General features: G+C 37.4%; 1 protein-coding gene across 3 annotated transcripts; it reads left to right on the top strand.

Moving 5' to 3' along the window:
* The first annotated feature begins 9 nt into the window (after positions 1–9).
* Ccdc34 (coiled-coil domain containing 34) lies at positions 10–22,159 on the top strand. Of its 3 annotated transcripts, none has more exons than XM_048360143.1 (7): positions 10–688; positions 725–829; positions 6,845–6,983; positions 13,091–13,198; positions 18,415–18,573; positions 19,127–19,268; positions 21,314–22,159. In XM_048360143.1, the coding sequence occupies exons 1-7, from the start codon at positions 435–437 to the stop codon at positions 21,526–21,528; spliced, it is 1,122 nt and encodes a 373-aa protein (XP_048216100.1). In that variant the 5' UTR covers positions 10–434; the 3' UTR covers positions 21,529–22,159. The 3 variants fall into 3 exon arrangements, with proteins under 3 accessions (XP_048216100.1, XP_048216099.1, XP_048216098.1); XM_048360142.1 differs by having other exon boundaries at positions 45–674; positions 705–829; positions 6,848–6,983; positions 21,314–21,852; XM_048360141.1 differs by having other exon boundaries at positions 364–674; positions 705–829; positions 21,314–21,851.
* The last annotated feature ends 1,736 nt before the right edge of the window (positions 22,160–23,895 follow it).

Genomic DNA, 23,895 nt, shown 5'->3' with positions numbered 1-23,895 from the left:
AATATGGTCACTACCTCAAGAAATTACTACTGATAAATTTATATCCTGATCTCATTTAAGGAGGGGGGGAGGCTCTGCCTTATTCACTGACAGTAACTCATTTCATTTACCAAACCGTTTATTAACACCACAGCAAACAAAGTTGTCATCAGGAAGCCAGGGCCGATGACCACGGGAGGTGCGGAGTCGAACAAGGTCATAAACACAGAGCACCTTTCAGCCACGGAAGAAGGGCAGACAGAGGACCTGAACCCTCAGAGGAAGCCACGCTCTGCAGGCCCAGACAGAGCCTTAGCGTTCCCCAAGCGTCGCTGTGGCAACGCGAGGTAGGGGGCGGAGCCTGTCCGGATTGGCTGGGCTGGGCGCGTGCGCTGGGCCTGCTGGGAGAGCCGGGCTCTGTGGCGGCGGCGCCGGTTTGAAGTTGGCTGGGCCCGATGTGGTCGGTGGGGCGGTGGCGGCCCGCTCCTCCGCCTCCCTGCCCCGACTTCCTCACCGACTTCGGGCCCAGGTCTCGGCCCACTTCAAGATCACTCCCGGTCCTGATTCCGGGCTCGCAGGGGCGGGGACTGGAGGTGGTGAGGACGCCTGAGTGTTCGCCGCCGCGGCCTCTTAGCTGCAGCAGTTCGACCTGGTCTCTGTTGTCTCCCCTCGGCCACCATAGCCGCGTGTTTGAGGAGGAGGAGGAGGACGAGGACGAGGACGAGGAGGAGGAGGAGGAGGAGGAGGACGGCGGCGACGGAGAGGATGAGGAAGCCGTGAACGGAGAGGCCTGTGACCCACCGGCCCAGGTTGAGAGCCTGAGAGGATTGGATTTACAGAGGTGCGCCAGGTAAACCGAGGCCCCTGGCCAACGCAGGTCTCCTCAAGATTGCTTAGGCACCCCCATCCCCCGAGAAGCAAGCTGAAGCACCAAAGGAGGCACCTGGCATCTTGAGGTGCCGCCCCGTTCTGCACTGAGGCCTGGGCAAGTGGTTACAGATGACCACGGGTTTCCCGTGGTTCTTACCTCCTGAGAATATGACGATTACTTCTATCTCACCATCCAGGAAAATGTGGATAGTTCACAGACATGCAGAACTTTGCGATTACAGGAGTTTTGTAAGTCCACAAGGGCTCTAGAACTTTTGCCCATAATCTTTAGCACCAGAATATGTTGTGTGTTAGGCTTCAATAAGCAGGCCACTTTAATATAGAGAGCTGACATACAGAGGCTTATCGAAGTCTACTTCAGCTTGCAGAAGCAGGCTGTGTTTTAGATGTGCATGAGCTTTCCATGATGCCTGTAATGGAATCCTAGCTACTTAGGAGCCTGAGATCCGGCAAAGTGCCAGCGTTGAGTAAAGAAGCCAAGGGAAAGAGAGCATAAGGCCCTGAGTTCAAGGCCTAGTACATACTCCGGGACACACACACACACACACGCACACACACACACACACAAGTTATTAATGCATCAAAGAATGGTAGATCGAAAGGATTATTGTTTCTACAATGATTGAGCATACATTTGTGTTTTCCCACCTAGGTTTAGCTCTTGGGCGTCCTAAAGAAGATATACGTGGTTTCTACAACATTCACAACATTAGAACAGATCAAGCCATTCATTTTACAGATAAAACCGTATCAAAAAGATCAGATATAGAGACATACTCCTAATTATTAGCAGATCTGAATCTAATACTCCAGAATACCCCATCACATTTTCCCTATAATACTTGTCTAAATTGGGAGTATAGAAATAAAACCAAAGGCCTTATTCCTGAAAGGAATATTACTGAGACAGGCCTAATAATCCAAGTCCATTCTAGGATTCATTCCTTCTTTTTATCCCATCTTTAGGAAGCATTTGCAAGTTTCTGATTATCAAGAGACGTAATGCACAAGATGGGAAATTTAAGAAATTCAGACTAGAGAACCCATGCTTTTTGCATAGAAATAACAACTATGTTCAGTATTAAGTATATGAGAGTTAGGAAATAGAATATGGAATCACATGAAGTGATCCATGGCCACAAGACAGCCTCTTTAAGAATGACAAATGAACATACACTGATAGCCACTATTCAGGCTGCTTGTAGCAACAAGGAACAGACCTGTGATTGCTAGAACTCAGTTCACAGCATTAGAGTGTACAGTTCATTTTTTGTTAGAGCCTTTGATTTCTTCAGGATTGAGTGGGTCTCATACATCTTGAAAATTTTAAGGCTTTGAGAAATATCTTCTGTTCATAGTCAGCATTGGTGGACATAACCAACTTCAGCAATAAATGGCCGTCAAGACCTACAGCATAGTTAGAGCCTTGCCTTGGCTTCCAAGAGCCAAAACACTAACTAATCAAGTGGAGGCTGATGGTTTGGGATGGACCTAGCCACACCGGTCGAAAGCCCATATGAGCTGGCAGCACCATAAACCAAAGGTTGCCTTCTTTACCATATTTCAGTCTTTATGAATCAAAACATAACTGGGACCTGGATCTGAAAAGAGAATGAAGAATTTGCAAAAGCTCCAGGTCTCAGATGCCTGTTAGATACTAGTAGATGCTGTAGTTACATTCAATCATTTTAGAAGACACCTTCATTCTACCTATTTCTTGCCCTTAGTTGATGCTCTCAACACCCGGAGGGTGGATACCGCAAGGGTAGCAGGTTGGGGGAATAGGCAGCTTGAGTCACAAGACAGCCATTGTTTGGGGATATGAACATGCGCTGTGTGGAGCAGAGACCAAACCACAGAGAGCTGTGGGAGATTATATACATTTTGTCTGCCCCTCACCTATTCAAGTGATCTGGTGATGACTCATTAATAGGGTAAGACTTCTTTGTGATTGACTCAGGAATTGGCTACACAAAATGGATGCAAATTCAACATGATACTCTCCAGATAAGTAGAAGCCTAGATGTTGTGTTGACTTTCAAGTGTGTTGGGCAGCATTGTTAGGCCGTTTAAAGTTGGCTTCAGACCAGATAATGAAAAATATTTTTCTGGAGTCTTCTGTAGTATATTTTGGGCCTACTATTCATCCATTCAACTCTTTCTTGTTTTTTATATTATTATTAGGTCATGCATGAAATAAATGGCCACTTTATCAAGCTTTTCTTAATTATGGGTACAGCTGTAGTGGGTGACCATTTTTCACACATTAAAATGTTAAGGCAAGAATTTTAGTATTTAAATTGCAATTGAAATGGATTCTTCTTTTTGTTTTTTGTTTTTTTTTTTTTGTTTTTTTGTTTTTTTGTTTTTTTGGCCAGTCCTGGGCCTTGGACTCAGGGCCTGAGCACTGTCCCTGGCTTCTTCCCGCTCAAGGCTAGCGCTCTGCCTCTTGAGCCACAGCGCCGCTTCTGGCCATTTTTTCTGTATATGTGGTGCTGGGGAATCGAACCTAGGGCCTCGTGTATCCGAGGCAGGCACTCTTGCCACTAGGCTATATCCCCAGCCCATGGATTCTTCTTTTAACATGTATTTCATATTCAAGGCCAGTCAAGAGTTTGTTTTCTTCTTGTTCATGGCAGAGGTTAGACAAGTAAAAGAAAGCCCCCAGCAATCCAGTTGTTTTGCAGAGATCCACAGGCAATAAAGTAATGTCAGAACTGAGTCTTAGAGCTGGACTTGGTGGTGTGGCATCTATAACACCAGCATTTAGAAGGCTGAGGCAGGAGGATTTCAAGTTTCAGGCCAAATTAGGCTAATGTAGCAACTTCAAAGCCAGTTTGGGGTAAATATCAGGACCTTATCTAAAAAAAATCTTGGCGTGAGAGTAGGGGTTAACTGTAGCAGAGGCAGCAGCAGCAGCAGCAGTAGCAGTAGTAAATACAGAACAAGTGCTTACTGAGTGTTCAGAACTCTACTGAGGTACTGACTACTTAGCATACATTGATTCACATCATACTACAGTGTGGTTTCTACTAATGTCATCTCCGTTTTTTCAAGTAGGAAAATAGAGGCTTAAAAGGTTTAAAAATATACATACCTAGGAAAACTGGTAGGGAGGATTCCGACCTCCTCCCACCAGGCTATTTTATTTCTGTGTTTACACTCTTAACTGCCCATGTGTGGCAGTAGAGAAAAGGAATTTCAGTTTTAGGGCATAGCAGCCTGGTACAGCCATTGGGGAAAGAAATAGCTAGAGGATAGATAGGAAGGGGTTAATTGATGGTTTTAGGTAAAGGAACCACTGAAGAATTTTGAGATGGGGAGTGGCATGGTAGAAAGATGCATGTTTGGAGGGGCAAATTTGGCAACAGGTGTTGGGAATGGTTTGAAAGGGAGGGAGGAAGACCATTTCTGTTCATAGAATGATTGTAAAGTTGAGAAGAGAATGTCTTGGGAAATCTGAAGGATATGTAATTGACAGGAAATGCTTGTATGGATGTTGGGGTTAAAGGAGGGGGTGGGGTGGGAAAGGGAAGCAGGTGGAGTACAAGATGTGAGTTTCTGGTTTGGGTCCTGAATAGATGGTAATGTACCTTTCACTAAGGATTATAAGACAAATAAACTTTTTCTTGGTAGAGGATAAATACTGGAAGATAATTAGATCTGTTTTGAACTGGTTTTGTTATCTAGTAGATCTATCAAGTGATTGGAGGTAGAAGATTAGAATCTAAGATGAAAGTTTGATGTGGAACCAATATGGTTTATAGTGATAATCAGTTTATAGTGATAATTGAAGCTGTGGTAAGGTCATTCTGCAAAAATGAAATAATATATCAACTACATTTTTCCCACTAAGAATACAAATTCCATAATGGCATGAATGAATAAATACCATCCCAAAAATACTTAATTTATGAGGTAGAAAAACTGTGCAGAGCAGTTTATAAAGCAACTTGTTTTCTAGAAGGAGCCATGCTAAAGACACAACACATTGTTCCAGAGATTTTTGTGCTAAGGACTAGAGCTGCACTGGGTGCCGAATAACTTCTCTTTCTTTGGATTCTATGATTTCATTCTTTTTTTTTTTTTGCCAGTCCTGGGCCTTAGACTCAGGGCCTGAGCACTGTCCCTGGCTTCTTTTTTTGCTCAAGGCTAGCACTCTGCCACTTGAGCCACAGCGCCACTCCTGGCCATTTTCTATATATGTGATGCTTGGGAATCAAACCCAGGGCTTCATGTGTGCCATGCAAGCACTCCTGCCATTAGACCATATTCCTAGCCCTTCTTTGGATTCTAATTGTTAAGCCTTTCCTAAGTTTTATAAGATCTTTATGTTCAGTGTTCTTTATTTGTTTATGTAGTTATGTGTTTGTTTTGTTTTCTGTGTTTTTTTTTTTCTGCAAAGAGATAGTAGGCTTACAGAAGATATGTAGAGATGGAAACTATGATAGGATATAACCAGTCTGGAGAGTTGTTTATATTCTTGAGAGCTGGCAGAAGGGAATCAACCAACAAGGCTAAATATTGAAGACAAGGGCCATAGGAGCTGTAGTGTAGTTACGTGGCAGAGCTCGGTTAGCAGGTTTGAGGTCCTAGGTTCTGTCCCTAGCACTAAAAATAAAACAAACAAGAGAAGGACTATTTTTTTTCTTGTGGCTTTTTATTTCAAAACAATTTCAGACTAACAGAAAAGTAAAAATGAGAATATTAAAAACATCTGTTCATCCTTTACCCACAACCCCTAATTGTTAACACACATACTTTATCATTCTGTGCATATATGTGTTATTTTTTTCCTGTACTATTTCAGAGAAAGGGAAAAGTCTCCACCCAGGATCTGTTTAGGATTATGTAATCATGTAGTTAGTGGGTCCACAAAGTAGTTTTAGGAATAAATATCACCTTGCTTAGTATTGAGGCAAATAAATTGGGTGTGGGTTACTCTAATAGATTATCTTTGCTCAGAATTGAACATATGACCTTGCACATGCTAGGTACCTACTATGTCTCCGAGCTGTGTATCCACAGCCCTACAGTGAATTCCTAAACAATGTGGTCTTAGAAAGTGAAGGCAAAGAGCAGGGGGTTTGCTAAAGTGACTAGAGTTACTGGAAAATTTTTTCATAAGTTATGTGTGTATGTGCATGTGTGTGTGCATGCTAGTCCTAGAGCTTCAATTCAGGGCCTGGGCACTGTCCCTGAGCTTTTTGTGCTGAAGGCTAGTGCTCTACCACTTGAGTACAAAAACATTTCTTTTTCTTTCTTTCTTTCTTTTTTTCCGTGTGTGTGTGTGTGTGTGTGTGTGTGTGTGTGTGTGTGTGTATGTGTGTATGTGTGTGTTTAATGGGCGATAAGTGTCTCCCAGACTTTTCCTGTCTGGGCTTGCTTTGATTTCTGATCCTCATCTCATCCTCCTGGTAGCTAGGTTTACAGTCGTGAGTCACAAGTTTCTGACCCTGACCCTTTCCATGATTTTTATATGATGCATATATATATACATATATATTTCATATATATGAGTTCAGAGTCAATATATCCTATATACAAACATTAATTGAAGTCTCATATATACAGGGAAGAATTCAAATGATGTAACAGCTAACTTAGAGTCTAACAAAAATGTTTATTGGGTGGGGGGTGGTGGTAGATCAACTAGAGAGGGGAAGACAAATGAACAGAAGAGTGTTAGAATGCAGTCAAAACAGTACATATCCTATAAAATTGAAAGAATTGAGGGGATGGTTGGGGTTGGAAGGGATGGGAAGAATGATGAAAGGAATGATACTGATCAAGAATTGCACTCATAAATTGACATGTTGAACAACTACTTAGAGGTAATAAGAAAAATGTACAAGGAAAAATTATAATACTGCAAGTACACTACTAAATCTTGCTTTCATTGTGCAAGGAAGTAATTTTGACTAGTAACGAAAGAGGTTCATGTGTAAATGCTACAGTGTTCTATGTTTCGTAGCAGTGAAGTTAAACCAGGAGATAATCAAGAAGAACAGAAACAGGTGCACTTACCAGAGAGCAGACTGACGCCATGGGAGGTATGGTTTGTTGGCAAAGAAAAAGAAGAACGTGACCGGCTGCAGCAGAAAGCTTTAGAGGTAAAACTAGACAGTTCTTTTTATTTAATCCTGAGTGCACACAGTTGAACTGCTTTGTAAATTAAAATGCTCATTGTCTCTGAGAACAGTGATTGTGCATTGTGTTAGCGTACTACACTATATTAATTTTAATCATATAGAAATAAGATGTGTACATTAGGGAAGCCCTTGTAAATAAAGCTAATGATAATTAAGAGAAAAAATATATTTCTAGGTCACCACCTAGCGATAACCATTGTTGTTAATATTATGGCATGTAGCTTTCCAGACTTTAATTTTTTTTTAAAATACAGTTAACCCATTGGTGCCTGCAAAAGATTAGTTCCAGGACCTTCATGGATACCAAAATCCACAGATGCCCAACTCCCTTATGTGAAATGTCATAATACTTGTATATAACTTACGTACATCTTCCCACATGCTTTAAATCATCTCCAGATTTCTTGTATTACCTAATACTATGTAAATACTATGTAAATGGTTGTCATGCTATATTGTTTAGGGAACAATGCAAGGAAAAAATGTGTCATGTTCAGTGCAGGCACAATTTTTCCCCGTGAATATTTTCCATTCACACTTGTTTGAATCCACAGATGTGGAACCCATGGATACAGAGGGCAGACAGTATATGCAAATGCCTATATTCAGACCCACAGTGGAACCTTTTTATATGTATCTTTTTATAATGTAAGTTTAGCTTTATACTCACTTCATTTTTTGAAACAGACAAAAATTGAAATAGATTTGAGAATGTAACCCTCTCCCCCCCAAAGATCACATGCTATCCATATGTGCTAGGGTGAGAATTTGTTGTCTTTCCAAGTGTTTCAGTTTCAGTCTGCCTTTTTCCCAGTGTAAGGGCATTTTGGTATTGGTGCTTCTCTTTTTGAGCTTTATTGCTCAAACTCCAAAAGATAACTAGTTTCACTTATATTTCCATGAGAATCTCTTATTTCCTCAACTGTTTTTGTTTGCTAATGAGAATCTTACCAGCAACCAATTAGATTTGTATAATTTGGCATCCCTTAAATTCTCTATTCAGCCAGATTGCCTTAATTTGTACATAAAATCGATTTGCATGGGGAAGTATACTTTTTATTTTTAAGGAAATAGGATCAGACTCTTATAACTCCTTCTTTTCTGCCTGTCACATTATTTATACCTTTGTTAAAAAATGTTGGAGACTTTAGGAATCAAACCATAGGCAAATGCTCTACCACTGAGCCTACACCCCCAAATCCTTATTAAATATTTTTAGCATCATTTTAAAATGGCAGTCTGATACTATTAAAGTATATTCAGAATGTATTAACCGTATATTAAAATATAACTAACTGGTTCACTGTTTATTTCTGTTTAGTCTTAGTTACCATGTTATCATAAAAATCATGAGAACTAAAACCTAGCCTTTTATTTAAAGTTTCACTTTCATAGCGATTTTGAAACTGTTATTTCTTTGATAAGTTTCTAACTAGGTAGGCAGTCAATATTTTCAGGAAAGTTGGCATAGTTCAGCTGATTGTAGAACCTAGTAAATTCTGTTGTTTTCCTATTATATGATTTTTTTTTGCCAGTCCTGGGCCTTGGACTCAGGGCCTGAGCACCATCCCTGGCTTCTTCCCGCTCAAGGCTAGCACTCTGCCACCTGAGCCACAGCGCCCCTTCTGGCCGTTTTCCATATATGTGGTGCTGGGGAATCGAACCAAGAGCTTCATGTGTAGGAGGCAAGCACTCTTGCCACTAGGCCATATTCCCAGCCCTTATATGATATTTTGTGCTTCTAGAATACAGAGTTCACTTCCTCCTTGAAAGTCTCTTGGTACATTAAGGAAAAGAGAGTCACTTCAAGTCTACATAAAACTATAGAAAAATGAGAAAGCTTGGGCTGAAGTAGTCACTTAGAAAAAGATTGAAAATTTTTTCCCCCTGTATGTGCTGATCCTGGGGCTTGAACTGGGGCTCTCTCTGAACTTTTTTGCTGAAGACTGGCACTTTACCACTTGAACCACATCCCTACTTCTGGCTTTTTGATGGCTAATTGAGATAAAAGTCTCACAGATTTTCCTGCCCAGGCTGGCTTCAAACTGTGCTCCTTAGATTTAGCTTCCCCAGTAGCTGGAGTTACAGATATGAGCCCCTGGCAACCAGCCCAGACTGAAATTACAACTCTGTGATCTTGGGAAATTTATGTAAAATCTCTTGGCTTTCCACTGTTTCTTTCTCTATAAGTCAACTCCGAGAGGAGGAATACTGGAGGGGTTCAAAGTGTAAATTCTTCAGCTGCACTTCTGCATTCAAAACTTAGGCTTTGGGGCTGGGGATATGGCCTAGTGGCAAGAGTGCTTGCCTCGTATACATGAGGCCCTGGGTTCAATTACCCAGCACCACATATACAGAAAATGGCCAGAAGTGGCGCTGTGGCTCAAGTGTCAGAGTGCTAGCCTTGAGCAAAAAGAAGCCAGGGACAGTGCTCAGGCCCTGAGTCCAAGCCCCCAGGACTGGCCAAAAACAAAACAAAACAAAAAAAAAAACTAAAAGAAAAAATTTAGGCTTTGGACAAGTCCTTAACCTCTGTGCCTCAATATCTTTACCAGTGGAAGGTAAACAATGATATTTACTTCCTAGTGTTGTTGTACTGACTAAATATAGATGAGGCTTTGGCCTCCCACATATGTGGAAAACAATCAGTGAGGATCATTATTTTGCATGAAAGAAGATAATCTGATTCGTTTGGAGAACAGGCTAAAATAATGACTATAAAGTCCATACCAATGATTAAGCATAGAGCAGGGGATAATTATTTGTAAGTATTAAAGGCTTTCCATGTTTTGTGTAGTGTGACATTTCTCATGGTTACTTGTTGTGTAACTCTGAAGAGATTAAGATATTTTCATGTGAGTTTTACATATTAGTTATGCCAAAGATGTTGTGACATCACTTTATGTCAGCTTATTTTGTACTGCTTAGTGTTTACATTCTTTTCATGCCTTTCTCATTATTTCTGAAGTCATGCTTTATTTTTGTTCTTATTGACTATAGTTTATTGTTTTTACAAATAATAGAGGTACAAACATTCAAGGTACAAAATTTTATCCTTAAGAAACAGGTACCTCTTAAAGGGAAGGTGAGAGAGAAGTAAGTTTGCTAAGGTTTCAGTTAGTATCAGTAGAGCTGGATTCTAGTACTTTTGATCTGCAACCCAAGTGCTTTTCCCACTATATCAAGATATATTTTAGAAATAAACACCTCTTACTTGGCATTTATTTGTTTGCATTGCATTGACTGGCTTCCAACTTGGGGTTTTCCTGTCTCAGTCTCCCTCCCAAGAGCTGGGATTATAGGTATACACCCCCACACCTAAACTTACACTGATATCTATATTTCCTTCCTTTAAAATTTAAAGACAAGTATAGGTTAGTTAGGTTGGGTCATTAAAAAGATCATCCCAACTCAGCAACTTGCTTTTTGTGATGTCGATTGGTTTCAGACATTTCTTTGAGATAGAATTTGAAAATTATTAAAATTACCCACTTGTAAAATCGCATACATTTATAAGGTTTTGTTGAGATTATAGATAAATGTGGTAAACATGAGCATTAATTATGTGATATATTGATTTTGTTGGTTATTTACATTTTATTTTCATTTCTTTTACAGATCTTTAGCTAGCTGCCCTGAAACCTCTAATCTTTAACTTGTTCTAATTTTCACATTTTAATATCATTTCCTTAAAGATATAAAAATTACCTGTCTTTCTTTCCTTCCTTACCACTTTAACTTTGACCATTTAATTCATCAGCCCTTAATGAAGGCATATAGGGCAAATAGAGTTGGCAAAACTTAAAACTAATTTTTTATTGTTATCTTGTGTAGTAAAAAGTCATTAGACCATAGTTATGATGTATTGAAATCTTAAATGCAAGTTAGATTTTAATTTTTACAAATGTTTACCTTATGGGAAAGAACTATAGTATTGTTGAAATTCAATAGTATAGCAAAAGATTGAGTAAGGGACTTTTTTGAGAGAACATTTCTGCTATAGTGCCCTGAAAGAGGCCTGTGTTGGTGGTGAATTGATGATGTTACTAAGGTTGAAAAGTTCTAAGAAAGACAATATGAGGTATATTCTGAGTGGGCAAATTGCTTGGATAGACATCCTGTGATTAGAGCATTATATAGGTTAGTGGTAGTATTATTAGATACTTGTGGACTTAAAAAAAAACTTGTATACTAACATTAACAAATTTGGCAACCATAAAATAGGAATTCAAGATCAGATTTTACCTCCTGGTTGTTGAGTTGCATGGGTTTTTCAATGATTTAAATGAAATCAGTGATGCCTAGTTGTACATTTAAACTTTAAAAAAAATTGGACTAGATAATATTTTTGAAATACAGATGTCAGAACTATATCTATATATATTAATATAAATGTATGCACATCCATAGACTTATGTGCATGTACACATGTGCATGTTTTTTCTTCTTTTCTTGCACAGTTGAGACATTCTTCCCTATAACATGTAGTTAGGTAACCTCCTAATCACTTACTCAGAATAGTGTTCATCCCTTCAAACACAATCTTCAGCCTTTGTCTTTAGGAGCTCTAAATCATTCCTTTTGCTGTATAGTTTTGTGTCATAGTGCTTGATTTGTTTAGCCTGTCTCAAAAAACTTTTATCAAAAGAGGAAATTAACACCACAGTTTAATTTTCTAATTCCCTCTCAGACTATCTCTCCATTCTTAAAAAGCCATTTCTTCAGTATTTTAAGAAAGAGGGCTATTACTGACTACCTTAGTCCATTTTGTTTCACCATCTCTTCACTTCTCCTTCATTTTGCTAATCTCCTATTTTTATACACAACTCAAAATCTAGCACTTTGGCATACAGAGAATGAGATAACATCAAGACTTCTAGGGATTCTTCCTTGTATCTTTCATCTATTTATATATCATTGTAGGACTTATAGTAGATATTCTATCATTTTGAGTGAGTAATCAAGGAATATACTATAGAAGTAGTGAAGAATTTAAAAACCAAGATGGACATTTGTCTAGTGTTGAAAATTGGAAAGCTTTCTGAGTGAGTGAAGTTATTTTTTATGCAATGAATTTTTAGGATGCGAGGTCATGAAAGATAGACAGGTATCCTATGATCAGTCATTTTAACATGAAAAAAGTATGCCCTTGTTATCACATTTTATCTTCATTTAAGTCTCTAGAATTGGTGTGCAACTTGGAAAGTTGTCCTCACTACCACTAAATGTCTTGGTAAGTCTTATGGGAAGGGAAGAATGAGGAGAAGAAGAAATAAGTAGAAGATATGTAAGAAGTATCTGATGATTAGTATCTAAGGAGAGAAAAGAAAAAGAATCAGTAATTATAGTTGCAGCGTCCTGGAGAAGTCTAGTTTGAACAGCTTTCTCAGTGTGGTAATTGAGCTGATGAGTGACAGAGTGGTGGCCTTGAGCTTGTAGTTTTATTTGGCCATACCTTCCACATTCCTTCTCTTGAAGAAATGCCCAGACGTGTAGATTCGAGTGACAGCAAGGCAGTTAAATAATCTAGGATATGAATGTGGTTTTGTTTTACACCCCAGCAGCTATGAAATTAGTGAAGAAAATTCCAGCTTCTTTTTTTTTTCCTCTAAAGAAAATGGAATCGTTTCTTGCATTACTTCTTTGGTGTAACTCTGAATTAAAATTTCAATTTAGGAATTTTTAATTCCTGTCCTTTATCTTCATCAAAAATTTTAAATTTTTTTATAACTGTAAAAAATGCAATTCTCATGAGTTACTGCCAGTAGCTTATTGTGATGCCAAAATTTATGTGTGGGAAAGTTGATTTCAATGAGGGTAATTTAGCTGAAATTTAGTCTAAGAAACTAGTGTTTTGCTGCCAAGCAATTATTTGCATTTCTAAAAAATGACATATTTTTAAACCAATGCTTTCTTTCATTATAGACTAGTTTTAAATAAGTACTTGTCACTAATGCTGTGTATTCTAGGAAGGAAACTATATTCTTCTTTAGACTCAGCCTTTTTTAAAAAAATGTGATTCGCATGTTTCTACTAAAGGTTACCTTTCATTTAAATAAAATCTGCAGGAATTGAATAAACAACTAGCAAAAAGAAAAGAAATGGAAGAACGTGAAAAAAGAAAGATAATTGCTGAAGAAAAGCACAAGGAATGGGTTCAGAAAAAGAATAAACAGGTAAGGATGAAAAATGTGCAAACATACTAACATTTCTTTTCTAATGTCTTTCTTTTCTTTTCATTAGCTAGGTTTGTTTTTTTTTCCCCTCTTAGGGTTTCTTGAATTCTGTGTTCCTTGACGTTTTTCTTGTTTCCTTACCCTCAGGGACATTTACTAAATTTTTATCTTCTGACTTCTACCCTCTAGTTTCATTCATTATTTCTTCCTGTGCCTTCCACTTGTCATGTACCACTTATAGACACTAAGTTTGTATCACTAGACCTCAACTTTTATAGGTTTGGATTTTCACCCATGACTGGCAGGTATCTTTAAACTTGTATATGTAAAACAACCTGTTTTTCTCATTTTTAACCTTTCGTTTTATCCTGTAGAAGCTAGATACTTTCTTCTAAGATCTGTTATTTTTATTATTTCTGTCTCCTTAGTCACCTAGGCCTAAGAATTCTTTCATGATTCCTAAACATTTCCTTTTCCAAAAACACAACCTTCTCCTCACTCCTCCTTAAAAAAAAAAGATTTCCTAGAAATCTTAAGCTTAAAGTCTTCAGGGATGTATATTCCTGAGGGATTTTGAGATTGTGTCCCTTGACATGTCCTTTCTCATTCTCCCACCCCTTTTTTTATACAGTGTTGCTCGCATTTTCGTTGATAGCTAGTCTTCTACCCCTTCCAGTTTCTCTTGTGGTAATTAGAGATAACTAAGAGTCTTTCCAATTAGTCTTTGTGAGCTGACTTCAACCCAAGATTCTCAGCTCTGAGCTTCCTGAGTAGCTAAGAGTATAAGATCTAAGAGTATAAGTATATAAGATCTGCGAATGCCCACATCATTTCTTTACATTTATATATGACATTTCTTCAAGATAGAATTTCATATCCTTCACTATACTTTTTCCTTTTTCATCCAATCAAATTATTTACTATGTGGGGTAGTCTTGTTCATATGTTAGAGATTTTTTGAATATATAATTTTGATGATACTTTATTATGCACTGTCTTGTAGATGTGTATGTTTGCTGTTTTTTATTGTGCATATGCCTTTACTTCCCTTGTTGACTTTAAAATCCTTAAGAGCAGGAATTATTTTCATGTGATATATTTATCTATTTAAAGATTTAACATATTTTGTATATAATAAAATTTATTAATTAAAAATGAATTAATTTTCTTTTATTTCTTTTTCTTTGATGTTGAGGATAAAATTTAAAACCTTATACATGCATACCGGGCAAGTGCTCTATCACTGAGCTACACACTAAGCTCTTACTTTAAATTTCAATATACTGTTGTGTTGGCATACACATTAAGAATTTTTTTTTCTTTTGTTGGTCATGGGCTTGAACTCTAGGCCTGGGTGCTCTCCCTGAGCTCTTCAGCTCAAGGCAAAAAGCTTCTCTTGTCTTCTAACTCCATTAAGCTAATTTTACCATGCCAATCACACATAGTTGTTGTCTAAGTATATAAGATACTTCTGAACCATCCATAACATACTTGTTGTTTTAATTAGTGCCAGTAGATCTAACTCAGTAAATCTAACACAATTATTTGAGGAGGAAAAGCCTTTCTTTGGAGCAAAGTGGCTTGTCCTGACATAAATCACTCATTACTAAAGGGAAGATTTCAGAAGGTTGGAAATGATTCAAAAACGAACCCTGAAAAATAAAACTTGGGAAATACTCTTGCCTATTAATGAATAATTGATTGCTCTGTGTGTTTTTTTTTCTTTTTTCTTTAAAACTATCAGAGTTCTTACAACCTTGGCTATATTAACCTCCATTTGGAAAGACTGCTCTCCTGGTTCTTCTCTTCCTGTCTGGCATCTCGTTTTTTTGTTTTTTTCTTCTCTGTTTACATTTCATGGTGTGTGGTCCTCTGCTGCCTCCAGCCCCATTCACATTTCAAGTATATCTGTGACTGTTATTTTCTCTGTCATTTTCACTGTGTTCTAGCAAAAAAGAAAAATCACACAAAAGAATTTAGGTAGCCATTAGAAAAGCTAGTTTCTAATGACTGTAAATTGTTAAATCCTTTTGAAATAAAATGACTCATCTCTCCTGGTACTTTTATTTTTTTGTTGCCGTGCTAATTTGTTTTCTACATTAGTTTTCATGGTGTTGAAGTATGTGTGTGTGTGTGTGTGTGTGTGTGTGTGTGTGTGTGTGTGTATAGTAAAAAGGCTTTTTAGTTTTAGTGTTGTAAAGTTACTTAAAAATAAAATTAGTTTTGAACCTCAAAACATAACTGATATTTTTATGTAAAATGGGAATGCAGACCAACACAGTATCTGATTGATGCCACTATTATCAGTGTATCACTCAAGCTGTCAACAAATGTTTACTCAGCTTTTTCTGTGTGCCAAGCAAGTAGTATTAGGGGAACCCAAATAGAAACTTAAGCACCTAGTTGTTCGTTTCCTTCAGTTGTGAGAAACAAAGGTTCTCTCAGGGCACCATCTTAAAAATAGGAAGATTTATGGGGCTGTGTGTGGTGTAGAAACAATGGGAAGCAGCTGGAAAACCTGAAGCCACTTAATGGCCAGCTACTCTATTTTGTTATTAGTATCTCTTTTATGTTCTGCTCTTCTTTTGCTAACTTAGGCATTTGATTCTCTTTTCTTTCATTTAAATCTTACTAAAAGCTATCTGATTTTTCTTTTTAAATATTAGTTCTAAACTCACTTTTATTTTATTTTATTTATTTATTTATTTATTTTTGCCAGTCCTGGGTCTTGAACTCAGGGTCTGAGCACTGTCCCTGGTTTCTTTTCGCTCAAGGCTAGCACTCTGCCTCTTGAGCCACAGTGCCACTTCTGGCTGTTTTCTATATATGTGGTGCTGGGGAATCGAACCCAAGGCTTCATGTATAGGAGGTAAGCACTCTTGCCAGTAGGCCATATTCCCAGCCTAAACTAAACTAACTTTTATTAGCACATTATTTTATACAGTCCTGGATTTCTTATGACATTCAGGAATGTATTTAGTCATGTTCACCCTCTTGTCCTGCTTTCTGATACTTTAGCTTTTTTTTTTTTTTTGCCAATCCTGAGCTTGGACTCAGGGCCTGAGCACTGTCCCTGGCTTCCTTTTGCTCAAGGCTAGCACTCTGCCACTTGAGCCACAGCACCACTTCTGGCCATTTTCTATATATGTGGTGCTGGGGAATCGAACCCAGAGCTTCATGTATATAAGGCAAGCACTCTTGCCACTAGGTCATATTCCCAGCCCCAAAGCTACAATTTTAATACCACAAAATATACTTATCAGTTCAGTATCCCAGAACCTTCCCCTGGGTCCCTCCAGCCAGCCCCAGCTCCAAGGAAGCTTAGTCTTTCTAGTTTGTAGATTTGATTTGCCTCTTTTAGAATTTCATAGAAATGAAGTGATGAGTATATACTATTGTTTTTTATTTATCTACTTCACATGCCATTTACTTATTTTTTATTACTGAGTAGCATTCTGCAGTAGCACAAGTAGTTTATCCATTCACTAGCTGGTAGACATATTTGAGTTATTTTCAGTTTGGGGACAGTATGAATAAAATTCTATCACCACTTACATACAAGTGAATAGTTGATTTCATTTGTACTGGCAAATACCTAGAACAAATTTTTAGACTATATGGTAAGTATATGTTTATCTTTATACTTTCTTTATACTTTATAATATCTTTTAACTTTTTTTTTTTTTTTTTTTTTGGCCAGTCCTGGGCCTTGGACTCAGGGCCTGAGCACTGTCCCTGGCTTCTTCCCGCTCAAGGCTAGTACTCTGCCACTTGAGCCACAGCGCCGCTTCTGGCCGTTTTCTGTATATGTGGTGCTGGGGAATCTAACCTAGGGCCTCGTGTATCCGAGGCAGGCACTCTTGCCACTAGGCTATATCCCCAGCCCATCTTTTAACTTTTAAACTGCTAAATGCTCATACCATTTTACATTCCATTACTATTATATGAAAGTTCCAATCTGCATTTGTTTTTTGCCATCTACTTGATATACTCTGCTTCTAAGTCATCCTACTGAGGGTGTAGCCAACTGTCAATGTTCTTTCCAAGCTCTCTGAGGTCTAATAGTATTTAGCATTTCAGCTCATTGCATTAGTCCTTTAAGGCTGACATAACAAAATAGCGTAGACTGGGCAATTTAAACTAGAGAAATTTATTTCCTCACAGATCTGCAAACTGGAGATCAAGATGAAGGTGTGTGCTGGATTTTTTTTTTTCTGTACACACACATCCTGATGTTTCTCCCTCTTCTTGTAAGGATGCCAGGACTGTTGAATTGAGGTTCCACCCTAATGACCTCATTTAAACTTAATTACCTCTTGCACGGTCTGTCTCCAAATACAGTCACACTGGGAGTTATGACTTCAAAATGGGAAAGGGGAAGGGGACAACACACTTAAGCCCATAATACTTGGGACTGTTTCTGTATCACTTTTTTTTATTCTTATCAGAGCTTGAAGCAATTCAACCAGCTTGGGCTACATAGTAAGGTCCAGTCTCCAGAAGAGTGTAGAAAAGAAATCTGATTCCATATAAGAAATATTTTAGGCTTTCTGGCCATACAAGGAAAATATTCAACTTTGCCCTTAGAATGCAAAAACAGCCATTAACAATAAATGTATAAATAAATGGGTGTGCCTATATTTCTATAAAATGTTATTTATAAATATACATAGTTGGCAGACCAGATTTGACTTCTGGGTCTTCATTTGTGAGTGTCTGATCTTTGTAAGAACTGTGTAGCCACAGATTTGCCTGTTTCTGCCCTTATACACAGTATTAAATAGGTATCACTCTTTTCTGTACCTCACCAATGGTAAAAGCAAATCCTTTATCTATTTCTAAGAATTTAGATTGACAAACTGTCCACAAAATGTATGGATATGTGACTCAGAGTAAGGATGATCATTCATTATAAAATGTGAAGATTCAAGACAGTCAAACATGTAATTTGTATCCATTAATTTATTCAACAATTGTTTACTGAGCACTTGCTGTTTGCTCAGCACCATCCCAGAGTCTGAGTAAACTTTGCTGAGCAGGATCAGCAGAGATGGGAATTAAGTATGTGATTGCATGTCCATTGTATGTTTTCATAAAGTATATTGTGCCAAACACATGATGGCTCCTATTTTAAGAAAAAATTAGATTACTATATATAATAATTCTTCTGTGAGGATCATAAAAAGTGTTTCAATGATATTTCATTTTTATTTAAGAAAAGGAAAGAAAAGGAACAAAAACTTAGTAAAGAAATGGAAGAAAAAGCAGCAAAGGAACTGGAGAAAGAACATTTGCAAGAAAAGGCAAAAGAAAAATATCAAGAATGGTTAAAGAAAAAAAATGCTGAAGAATGTGAGAAGAAGAAGAAAGAAAAGGTATTTATATAAAAGTGACCAGTCAGAATACACGGCTTTGGTGTTTCAGAATGACCACTCTATTTTAGAAAAAAAAAGTATATTTAGAAAAGCGCTACTCTCTTAACATAAAATAGAGGAAGCTGTTTTTATGTCTATGGTCTTGTGTTCAACATGCATTTATCCTGACTTCTATCATGCTGTGTTTAAGTTCAATGGGAATTTGTAGTTTTCTTTCATTGAGTATACTAATAAGCCTATTTATGTATTTTATTCAGGCTTAAGACATTTTTGGCACATATTTTTGGTGCACTTTTAGTCATATTACTATATATAGTTCTTTTATAAATAGTAAATTGCTTTTTTCTTCTTGAGTTTGATATGTTACTATTGTTCAGCAGTAGACCTCAGATTCTTGGTTATGTACACCTTCGCTGTTTAATTATAGAAATACAATTGAGTATTGTGGCCAGAAAGTCATTAGAGTGGGAGCATCTGGATGGGGGTCAGTGAAATTTGAATGAAACCTTTAGTTATAGTAACCATGAAGTTTTTCTGGTGTTGTCACTTTAAGGAAAAAGAAAAACAACGGCAAGCTGAATTACAGGAGAAAAAGGAAATAGCAGAAAAAAAATTTAAGGAATGGTTGGAAAATGCAAAAAATAAACCTCGTCCAGCTGCAAAGAGCTATGGTTATGCCAATGGGAAACTTACAGGTTGGTTTTTATGTTATGTGGCTTCATAAGTATGGTTTACAGAGGCATAATGTTATATATTTTGTTTCTTTTTGACAGAAATAGAAATGTATAAAAATTATTTTTTTCGCCTAAACTACTATTTTCCAGAAGATTATATTATGACATACCATGTCACTAAGGAGGTACAACAAATTTATTGTCATTCTCCAAAAATTATATCTTACGGGCAGAAGTTGAAAGCTGCCAACTTATATTTTAAAGCCATGGCTTGTAGGACTGTTGCTATAGCTTAGTGGTAGAATGCTTGCCAAGGATATACAAGGCCCTGGGTTTGATTCTTAGCACCACAGAAAACAAAAACCCAGAAAATGATGATTCCTAACATTAGGGAACCAAATAAAATCCTTGGAACTGAAGGTGTAGCTCAGTGGCAGAGCTACGTTTAAGCATGTGCAAACCCCTACGAGCTTCAATTCCCATCATCCCCTGAAAATAACCTCTTACATTTCTTGGATGATAAAACCTTAATTAGGATATGTTTAAGGGGTCATTTTGCCTCCCATCTTTTTAACCTTCTCTAAAGACAAGCTTCCAGTGTCTTTGATACATTCTTTTTGTAGGGTGGAATACTAGACAGCATATGACCAAACACAAAACCTGTTGGCCTGATTATAAATGGCAATTCATGTGTTTCTTTGTGCTTCATGTTGGAAGCTCATACCTTGCTGACAGCTGCCGTCACTTGTTTAAGTGATTTATTATTAAAAATACTCCCATTCTGTTGTGTTCACACACTGGAACATATTCCAGACTTTGTTTTGACCATCTTGGTGAAGTGTGTGTTGACATATCTATGCAGTCAGTGTGGGCTGCCAGTGTCTGAAAGACACATTCCCGCTGTCAGGGGTCGGCCCCTCTCACAGGTCACAGAGGTCATCCATTTTAGCTACCGAGCATGGCCTATTCCTTTTGTTTTAAGTGTCTTGTTTAGAACAAGACTAATAGGGTAATAAGCAGTGATTTTGACCTGATGATTAAATAGTAAAGCTTTAACTTGTGCATGGAAGGTATCTATTCACTAGAAGTTGTTAAACTAATGAATTGTGATATTAAATTTTTCTGCATTTTTAAGAAGTTTAATTCTAACAAGCAGTTATTTCCCATCCTTATTTTCATAGCAGTTTTACAAATTCTTGTCAGTTATACAAATTATGAATTAAAGGAATTTCTGCATCTGTATGCTCTCTCTCTTACAAAATCTTCTTTCATGCTGTTATTAGTTGTACGATATTACTATTTTAAACATCAGTAGAAGAATGTTTTATAATAGTAACCAAAATTGCAGTAATATTGTAAAATCTTATTGATTTGTGCGACAATAATTCAGAATTTCAGTGGTTTAGGAAGAATCTTCATTCACTGTAGCTCCATATAAAAGATTTTTCTGTAAACTTTAGTATCTCACAAGAGGAAACTGGTAGCCAGTAATTTCCCACTAAACTGAGAAAATGAAAGTATTTTGATTCAAGGGCTCTAAAATGAGCTCAGTGCCAGAGGTTCATGTCTACAGTCCTAACTTCTCAGGAGGACAAGATCTGAGGATCGTGGTTCAAAGCCAGCTTGAGCAAGAAAGTCTCCAATTAACCACCAAATATGTTGGAAGTAGAGCTGTGGCCCAAGTAGTAGAGCACCAGCCTTGAAAGAAAAAGCTAAGGGACAATGCCCAAGCCCCATCCCAAAAAAGAGTTCTAAACTTAAAATTTGCTTAGTAAACACATTTATAAGCATTTTTATTTTTCTTTTAAAGCATTTTCCTTTAGGGTTTAACATTATTTGACTTCGTAGAATTATCATTTGTTGTTTAATATTTGTTACAGTATTTACTGTACTTGAAAAGTTACTGTGGTCTTAAGCATCTTCAAGTTTTCTACTTTACTAAATGAAATTTAGTTTTTTCAGTGATAGACATCTTAACATTTTTAAAGAAATTTTAAAGTAGGGGTGTTTTTCTATCCCAGGTTTTATTTAATTATTTTGTTCTGATTTTTTTTTTATGAGTTTAGGTTTTTACAGTGGAAATTCCTATCCAGAGCCAACATTCTGTAATCCAATACCATGGAAACCAATTCATATGCCTCCTTCCAAAGAAGCTAAGGATCTATCAGGAAAGAAGAATAAAAGACCTGTAACAAGTCAGCCGCCCAGGTCACAATCTCTGGTAATTCACAAAGCCAGAAGCAACCTTTGCCTTGGAACTCTGTGTAAAATACAAAGATAGTATATGTCAAAAATAGCTTTTTTTGTTGTTGTTGGAACTACTTGATTTTAAAATCAGAAATTGTTTGTTTTTATACTGCTCAATCAGTAAGTCAACATTTGATGTGATTATTAAATACCATTTTTAAAAATTTATATATGAACTCCTGGAGCTATTGAGGAAGATGTTTTCTACCTTTTGATTTTTATAAAGTTTTTAAAGTTGACCTTGACATATTGTTTTACAAGATAGGTGACTGAGTATCTTAACAATTGTGTTTATGTTTAGTTTTTATTAAAGTTATACTGTAATACCAATAAACAAACAGTCCTTGGTTTGTTCTCTATTACTTGCCTATATTTTTGCTTAGAACATAATAGTATTGAGTAATTTATTCCAAAAGGTGTTTTTAAGTTGCATAAATGAGTTGGAACTAAATGTAATGAAAACAGTCTTCATTGATAGCATTTTTTGTATTGTCCTAAGTAGGTTTTGTTGCTTTTCTTATTTTTGGCCTGGTGTGTTTTCCAGAACAGTGGCTTGAACCCAGGGCCCCTTCAACTTTTGCTTGGTTTGTTTGCTCACCCTTTGAATCATACCCCAGCCATTATGTACTTTTTGGTACAAAGCCTGGCACTACATGGCTCCAACTGTCTTGCTCACTACTGGGGGATGATTGTTCAAGGACAGCCCAGACAGAAGGAAATTTTTGAAACTTCATCTCAACAAGTGCCTGGGCATGGTAACCTTTCTGCCTGTTATTCCAGCTACAGGGGAAGCCCAATAGCTGGGTGCAGTGACGTGCAGATGGCATCTGCCATCCATAAAGAAGCAGTTAAGAGGATCACAACCTAGGCTAGCACAGACATAAAGTGAGACCCTCAGAAATAATCGAGACAGGCTGGTTGCTTTTGGGATGTGGTCCTGTCTATCCGTGTGTGCATAGATAATGATCCACCTGTTTCAAGCTTCTCATCATAGCTAGGATGACAGACTCATGAAACCAAACCTGTCATCTTTGTGTTGAGATTGAATCTTGCCACTGATCCTGAACTGATCCTGAACTCTGAAACTCTCCCATTCTCAGCCTTCCAAGTAACTAGGGTTTGAGTGACTGTTTTAATGTACACAGTTCATTGCATTGTGTATATTTATCATGTTGTATAATCACCACTACTGTCTAGTTCCAGGAATTCTTTTACAACATTGTACAATTAATATGCACAAATAAATGTGGGAAAAAAGAAAGAAAAAATAACCAAAGTAACAAAGGTTGGAATTGGTGCTCAAGTGGTATAGTGCTGTCTAACAAGTTGGAGGCTCTGAGTTTAATTTCTTTTATTTATTTATTTATTTATTTATTTATTTATTTATTTTTTTTTTTATTAATTGGACATAAATTTTTTTACAAGGTGTTGTGCAAAGAGGGTGCAGTTACATAGTAGGGCAGTGTGTACATTTCTTATGATATCTTACAACCTGTTTTTCTATCCCTTGTCTAAGTCAGGTTGACATATATGCAATATACAATGTATCAAGAACATATACAGTATTCACAGACTTGGTCTCTACTGTCTCTCCGTCTCCCTTTGTTAACAGTCATATATCAGGGAGATCATGCCCCTTTGTTTTCTGTGTTCTAGGCTTGTCTCACTCAACATTATTTGTTCGAGTTCTGACCATTTCCCTGCAAATAACAATATTTCACCATTCCTAATCACTATGTAGTATTCCATTGTGTATAAGTACCATATTTTTTGGATCCATTCGTCTGTGGAGGGGCATCTGGGTTGTTTCCATATTTTAGCTATTGTGAATTGTGCCGCGATAAACATGGTAGTACAAATGCCTTTTTGATATCTTGGATTTTGCTGTTTAGGATAGATACCTAGGAGTGGTATGGCTGGGTCATAGGGTAGGTCTATATTGAGCTTTTTGAGAAACCTCCATACTGTTCTCCAAAGTGGTTGTACTAATTTGCACTCCCACCAACAATGGAGAAGGGTTCCTCTTTCCCCACAGCCCCTCCAGCATTTGTTGTTTCCTGAGTTCAGAGTATAGGCCATTCTAACTGGGGTGAGGTGGTATCTCAGGGTTGTTTTTATTTGCATTTCCTTTACTAGCAGGGATGTTGAGCATTTCCTCATATGTTTCTTTGCCATTTTTATATCTTCTCTTGTGAAGTCTCTCTTTAGCTCTTTTGCCCATTTCCTAATAGGTTTATTGGGCTTGGAGGGGCTTAGTTTTTTGAGTTCTCTGTAGATGACCGATATCAGGCCTTTGTCTGTTGCTGTGCTGGTAAATATCCTTTCCCATATCGTTGGCTGTCTTTCTATTTTGGTGGCTATGTCCTTAGCTGTGCAGAAACTTTTTAATTTGTAGTAGTCC

The sequence above is a fragment of the Perognathus longimembris genome, chromosome 13, assembly GCF_023159225.1.
Source record: "Perognathus longimembris pacificus isolate PPM17 chromosome 13, ASM2315922v1, whole genome shotgun sequence".
Classification (NCBI taxonomy): domain Eukaryota; kingdom Metazoa; phylum Chordata; class Mammalia; order Rodentia; family Heteromyidae; genus Perognathus; species Perognathus longimembris.
The sequence above is the reverse complement of the archived record's forward strand: the minus strand, read 5'-3'. Positions and strand labels throughout refer to the sequence as shown.

Coding starts and splice junctions, on each gene's coding strand:
- Ccdc34 (XM_048360141.1), top strand. CDS start 435: ATGTGGTCGGTGGGGCGGTGGCGGCCCGCTCCTCCGCCTCCCTGCCCC. Junction 830..6,844: donor GATTTACAGAGGTGCGCCAG/GTAAACCGAGGC, acceptor TATGTTTCGTAG/CAGTGAAGTTAAACCAGGAG. Junction 19,269..21,313: donor TGCCAATGGGAAACTTACAG/GTTGGTTTTTAT, acceptor TTATGAGTTTAG/GTTTTTACAGTGGAAATTCC.